Here is a 7,399-nt window from a genome sequence, read left to right as displayed (position 1 = left end):
GCCCAATCACCGTGAGGCTGCGGTAAGGCTCAACCACCAAGCCAAGCGCATACAGGGCCTGACTATAGAAAGGTATCCTGTCTCCTTCCTCTTCGTGCATGATAGCCCGTTGGTTTACCAGCTCCTTATGCGCAGCCAAAGGAAGATGGTCAGTGCGTTTGATCAATGCTCGTATCCATTTGGCGTAGTCATTTACGCTACTAAAGACTGAACCAGCTCCTTGCGCTTCGGGCTGCTCAATCGAAGGAATCTTGACATAGTACTCCGCTCTCTCATCCCAGTGATACCCGTGAGCCAGAAGCGCAGTGGCATTGCGCGCCTGTATGCCGCTAATGTCGTGATATGCGTTTGACCAGTGATCTTTTTGGACTGGACTGGACTGGATCTGGGCTCAAATCCACCCCACTAGCCTATCAAAAGCTGAAGCTCCGAAGCAAATATATACTATAAATAGTAAGTCTTAGCATAAATATAGTGTTAAGGAGGTTAAGGTAAAGGTGGCAAATATTACCAATATTAAATTAGATTCTCTACTTATTGTCCTTATTAACCTCTCCTTCCTTATCGCCATCATTAGTATCGTTGCCTTAATTAAGAATCGCCTCAATAGTAGCGAACTCCACCTCCAATGCCTCGTCCTTACCCTCACCCTTATCTTCATTATTATCTTCATCTTCCCTTATTAAGTAAACTGCCGCTACCTCCGCCTACGCCTTCTCATACGCAGTAACACGAAGCCTTAAGGCCTATGATGGCGATATCCTATCTAGCTAAGGCTCTCCTTCTACCTTACCAACGTCCTTATTATTAAATGTACCCTTCTGCGGAGGCCTATATAAGTAGCGAAGACACGTATTTGCCTTAATTATATCTATCCGTAACTAAGAACAACGATCTTTAAGGAGGATTTTAGCGCTACTAAATAGTTGTTCATAGTTATTAGATATAGGTGGAATAGTAAGAATATTAAGGGCGAATTAAGCGAGCTCGGGTTAGGTAGTAAGGCGATTATACTAATATTATATAGTGTTGGTGGGGGGGGGGTACTTGGGCAGTCTCTTTGAGCTCGGCGACGTGTCACGTGACAGCGCGCGGGCCATTGTGTAGATATCTTCTCGGGGCCTTTGAGCCCCTGAGATTCTTCCTTATAGAGTATTATATGTATTATTCCATCAGCCTGTTTAGTGCCCTGACATATAGTATTAAATTGCTTATCCTGTTTAAGTAATATATAATTTATGCTAATATAGTCGTTAAAAGGATTAACCTCTTATACCTTAGCGGCAACATTAGCTTTGTATATAATCTTAAGGCGTTTATAATTATAAGCAGAAGTATAAGTCTTATCCTTTATCTATAGTAGTGTAGGTTAAGGTAAGTAATCTACTACTAAGGATAATTAATAATAGATTTAATTTACCGTCTAACCCAGTCCCCCTAATGGGTCCACGCAGACTAATTCCTATGGTAAAAACTCAATATATATACTGAGAAAAACCCATTTTTTGGGTGAATAAAAAACCCCTAAGGGAAACGTGAGAGGTAATACTTTTAGATAGCATTTGTACTACATCAACGGGGGGAAAAACATTGTTAGGTTACTGCTTAGAGACCCCTAAGGAAGGTGTCTCGAATGCCTGTCTTGCCCTATCTGCCTTTTAAACCACTTTCCCTATCTATTATTGCCTATGTAGAATTATATACCTGCCCTTTCCCTACTCCGCCCTATATGTATACACGTATACTACTTATAGCTTCCCTACTTACAGCATAATCCAATCTTATTATTATACCTTCTAGTATAATCCACTGCCCTTCTATATAATGCATTTATATCTATTACGTGTCTATACATTGCTTAGCCGAAAACCCTGCAACTTAGGTATTCAACTAGATGTTCAACACAGTTAACAACATCATCGCTTACAACTGCACTCAATAGGTCGTTCTTTTTATCATAGATTGCTTACGATTAGTGTTCCTAGTGGCGATAATTTATTAAGGCCCATAACCGACTTTCTAGCCAATAGCACCCGGTCGAAAACTCCTCGCTCAACCACCCTATTATCTACCTCCTTATCTACTACCATCCCATCTACCAAATATACTATGGTTTTATCTTTAGAAGAAAGAGCTAGAAAATAAGACAAGAGGGCCTAATAACTCCATAACCTAGAGATCCGAAAGAGAGAGTAGAAGAAATAGGCATAGATCTAAAAGACGGAATAGAAAGAGGAGTTTTACTAGGCAAGGCTAGCCGCTCTAAAGCAGCCTACTCCACTAGAGTATACCTCTACTACTAAGGCAGATAAACTAGGTAAGTCCTATAACCTACCGGAAGGCTCAGGCACGCTTAAGCTTAACCTCCCTAGCCTAGCTAAAAGAGACCTCTATAATATATGGAAAGGATCCTTCCGCCTAAAGAACCTAGTACGTTTATAGGTATACTCTAGCCGCCCAGACCTTTCTAATATGGCTACTATTGAAAACGGAAAGCTTATTTTAAAGAGACCTACTATTAGCCGCAAGGTCTACGAGAATAAGGAGGTCTAGTTTACTGGATTTATAAACTACATAGTAATCGTAAGCACTCTCTATATATGCCCAACTAACCTCCATATAAGAATATTGCTCTAGATAAATAAGATCCGCGACTACTCCGCAACCTATAACTGGACCTCCATCCTAGACCTCGCGCTTAACTACTATAGGTATATTATAGATCGCAATTAGCTTAAGCCTAGTAACTAGGACATACCTACCTAGTTTAAGGCCCTATACTGCCAGGCAGCTAATATAAAGGTATAGAGCTAGGGACTTAAAGTCCGTGGTATAGCATTAAAAAGATCGCAAAAGAATACCTCCCCTCCCCTCCCCTCTAGTAAGCCCTGTTATAGCTAGAATAACTAGTAGGCTTATAGAGAAGATCTATATTATTACCGCCACGCATACTCTAAATATAACAAAAACCACCTATTAAAGTCGTGCCCTAGGTAGCTTACTACTATAAGTAGTTAAACCTAGGATTTAATGGTAAATAAAGACGTCTTCCTAGGTTTAACTATCTAGATAGACCTACCATAGACGCTAAGGCTCTAAGGCAGGCCTAATTTAGTACCCCTTTTTAAAACTTACTTATAAATAACTTTACTAGCTAATTTACTATTACCTTTAAGACCTCTTGCTTGGAGCACGCTCCTTTATAAGTACCCTAGAAATCTCCTAGTAATTTTATAAGGCATCCTTACCTATAGGGCGGAGATAGGTCCCTTGTTACCTATACTACCTAATATCTATAAAAACCACCTCTCCTTACACGATAACGAAGACCTTATCTTAAAAAAGATTATTATTAACCTAGCCCTAGGCCGTATATAGGCCACCAACTCTATAGTTACCTTACCCCTAGGCCTAGTGCCTAAGGCAGATAGTAACTTCTACCGTATTTACAACCTCTCTTCACCCAAGGGCTTCTTAGTCAATAACTCTATCAACCTAGCCTAGGCAGTACTACACTATACCCAAATAGAGACTATACTAGCATATATAATTACAGCTAGTAGAGGCTGCTACCTAGTTAAACGAGACATTAAAGATGCCTTCCGGATAGTGCCCGTTTTAGTGCGGTCGCGTTACCTACTCGGCTTTATCTAGAAGGGAGTTATATACGTTAAATGCTCTCTACCATTTAGCTTACGAATAGCCCTATTTCTTTTTAACTTATTCGCCGAAGGTCTTTATTAAATCCTAGCATAATAGATTAATTCCGCTATTAAGCACTACCTTAATAATTTTATATTTGTGGTCAAGTGTCTAACTATACTACCGTCACTAAGGGAGGTATACCTCTTGGTTACTAACTAGCTAGGGGTACCCTAAAATAATGCTAAGAATATTAAGGGTACGGAGGCTAAAGTATTAGGTTATACTATTAACACCATAGCAATGGAGATAAAACTCTTACTAGCTAAGTAATAGAAAGCTATTAATTAGGTAACCGAAGCCCTCTAAAAGGGCTAGCTATTATTACAGCAAACCTAATAACTGGTGGGCCGCCTAGCATAGTATACAAGAGTTATCCACCTTAGGCACTCGTACTCTTACTCCTTATAAGCCTTTATAACAAAATGGCCTACTAGGTTATCAAGACATATACCCTAGCGCCTCCCCCTAGAGCTAAAAGAAGACCTTAACCTCTGGCTTGAGGTTCTTATATTAAGTAACAGTATACTATTCTTTAATAACAAGAAAAGGCCGCAGTTTCACTTATTTACCAACGCCTTATCACTTAAAGGCTATAGAGGCTTCTACTTTAGTAGAGAGAACGGCCACTAGCCTAATTACGCGGCTTCCCTACCCTAGGCCTAGGCCTTCAGCTATTATCCCCTACTAGACTAGGCGGATAACTATATTAACCTAAAAGAGATACATGCTATTGCGAAGGCATTTAAAAAGTAGTTATTGGTCTGGCGATATAGATTTCTTTATATTTATACAGATAATATAGTTACTTACAGCGGTATCTAAAATAATATTATAAAAGGTTCTAAAAACTAATTACTCTAAGAGATACTTATATCCTTAATAACAAATAATATTACTATAATAACTATATAGGTCTCTAGCGCCAATAATAGGCTTACTAATACTCTTTCGCGATTTAACCGCAAGAAATTATTATTACTGTGCCCTAAGTGGCAAATAAATAATAGCTTCTTACTAGATAAATAACGGCTTCTTACTGGATAAATAATAGCTTCTTACCGGATAAATAAAGGCTTCTTACTAGAAAAATAATACCTCTCCTCTAAGTGGCTGCTAACTCTTACAGTTAACCCAGAGTTGTTTAATTAACCCCCCCTAACCTTCTGGAGTAAAATCAGTAGGTCTTATTACTTTTTACTACTTATATAGTATGGCTTAGCAGCCAATATAAGGAAAGGCTACTCCTCCGCTATTAAGAGCTGGGAGGCCTTCTTAGCCCTAAATAGTTTATTACCATATCTAGCTAAGAGGATAAACTTAGGGGAGTGGATTGCCTAATAAGCGTTTAGTACAGCCGCCCCTTTAATAGGCAGGATTAAGCCAGAAACCCTCTCTAACTATATTTCCGTAATCTGATCTTATTATATAAACCTAGGTTATTTAATTACCACCTTTAAAGACTATACTATTAAAAGGGCCCTAGCGGGGGCTATATTATTATTCCCATTTACTAAAAAGACCAAACTACTAATTATAAAGGACATCTTAGATAAGATTATTACCTCTACCCTATAAAGCGGATATAAATATAGATGCGGCATTTACAATGGCGTTTATAGGTTTCCTACGTATAGGAGAAATTATATACCTAAATAAGAAAGCTAAGGACTTTAGCACTATAAGGGCCCTCCGTAATAATATTAGGATCGCCCCTAATAGCTATTTAATAGTCTTTTACCTAAAACAGAGCAAGTTAGACAAAACCTATAGTGGCGTTAATATCCAGATCGCCGCTGTACTAGGAGATCGTCTATGCCCCATAGCCGTAATAATACGGTTATTTAACCGTAACCCCCGGCCTCTATTAGATCTATTATTTAGCATTAATAATAAAGCATTTTCGGCGCTAGTAGTACGTAAGATTCTATTAACCCGCCTAGCTACTAGCGGCATTTTACCTAACGGCTACTCTAACCACTTTTTCCGTAGGGGTATAGCGTAGTATACGTATAACTGTGGCTTTACAGAGTCATAAACGGCGTAGTTAGGTCGATGGACATTAAATATAGTAAAACTTTATTACAACACCTTAGAAACTAAACGACTTTAATTAAACTTATATTTCTAGCGGAGTATGCCTATACTAGCTAGGGAAGCCTAATATAGGGACTCTATACTTTCTGTTACGGGACTATTCCATAATACCTTACACACGCTACCTGCCGCATTTTGCCGCAATCTACCGCATTCTGCTATATTCTGCTATATTCTGCCTACCACCGCAAGATTATCCTATATTTACAATATCTACAATATTAGTAATATCCGTAACCTCTGCTAAGTTCTGTTAAGTCTACCAAATTCTACTAAACTCTGCCTAATTCTGCCAAGTCTACCAAATTCTACCAAATTCTGCCAAATTCTGCCAAGTCTGCCAAATTCTATAAAATTCTACTAAAGCTGCCGAATTCTGCTAAATTCTACCAAGTCTACTAAACTCTACCAGGACTATGGTTAACTAAGCAACCAAGTTAATAATATATATCTATTCTTCCTGTTTCCTTACCTTCTTTCCTTATATAATATCTTAATTTCATTACACAGTTTATACTGCGGAAATCGCTCCAGTTTTTAACTCAATTCTTTATGGGTAGTAGGCGCTTCGCTAGTGGGCACCAGGTAGAATTTAGGCCAGATCTCTAAAGTTTAGGCCTAAAAAGCCTTATAAACGCTAAGATATCGTGTAACCGACTACCGGACCTTGTATATTACCCTGTTTCATCTGCGTTAGCACTACCCTCGTATGTCTTGGATATGGTTTAAATGACTTATGGGCTTTGGAGTTAGGGGTCTACTTTCATGTATTTATACCACTTGATTTCCATAGATTTACAATTAAGTCGCTCGTTTAATTCCCACACACTGCAAAGCTTACATATCGCCTAGATCCCGCCCTATAGGCCTATACCCCCCACAATTAATATATTTGAAATGGACTATAACCTATTTATGCCATACGAGAGATAGATATCACGTGTCTATACATTACTTGGCCGAAAACCCTGCAACTTAGGTATTCAACTAAATATTCAATATAGTTAATAACATTATCGCTTGCAACTGCACTTAATAGGTTATTCTTTTTACCTACCTACCTCCCTTATAATGTATATTAGATTAGTTACTTATAGTCCTGTTTAGGTCTAGCGGCGGGCTATTCCATTAGGGGCACTAGGTAGGATTCAGGCCAGATCTCTAAAGTTTAGGCCTAAAAAGCCTTATAAACACTAGGATATCGCCTGGATCCCGCCCTATAGGCCTACACCCCCCACAATCGATATATTTGAAATGGACTATGACCTGTTCGTGCCGTGCGAGAGATAGACAGTCCTATATGACCTTTTTTAAAACTAAAATAATAGGATAGTAATTGGTGCTAGGTGTCTTCTCCTAGGGCCCTAACCTAAGTCCTTTATAATATAAAGGAGGATATATACCGCGTGCGGTAAGTCTAAGCTATTAGGTAATAATAAAGGCGGGTAGATAAGAGGCCTTAAAAGGTAATAGACGAGAGGCTTTTGGAAGGTAGGTAGATAAAGAGGCTTATTGCGGGCTTTAGCCTATAAGGGTACGTATATACTATATAGGGTCGTGCAGTATAGCATGCTATGCTGTGTAGAAGGAGGACGCCAAT

At 38.9% G+C, this 7,399-nt stretch overlaps 1 protein-coding gene across 1 annotated transcript; it reads left to right on the top strand.

Moving 5' to 3' along the window:
- Positions 1–5,278: 5,278 nt before the first annotated feature.
- On the top strand, positions 5,279–5,707 carry K441DRAFT_583756 (uncharacterized protein; the record flags this gene model as incomplete). The annotated part of the gene is made up of 1 exon (XM_067644510.1): positions 5,279–5,707. A coding segment is annotated over one exon (429 nt), but the record flags the coding sequence as incomplete, so codon positions are not given.
- Between the last annotated feature and the right edge of the window lie 1,692 nt (positions 5,708–7,399).

The sequence above is a fragment of the Cenococcum geophilum genome, assembly GCF_001692895.1.
Source record: "Cenococcum geophilum 1.58 unplaced genomic scaffold K441scaffold_56, whole genome shotgun sequence".
NCBI lineage: Eukaryota > Fungi > Ascomycota > Dothideomycetes > Gloniales > Gloniaceae > Cenococcum > Cenococcum geophilum.
Note: the sequence above shows the minus strand (reverse complement) of the source record. Positions and strands in the feature narration are given on the sequence as shown.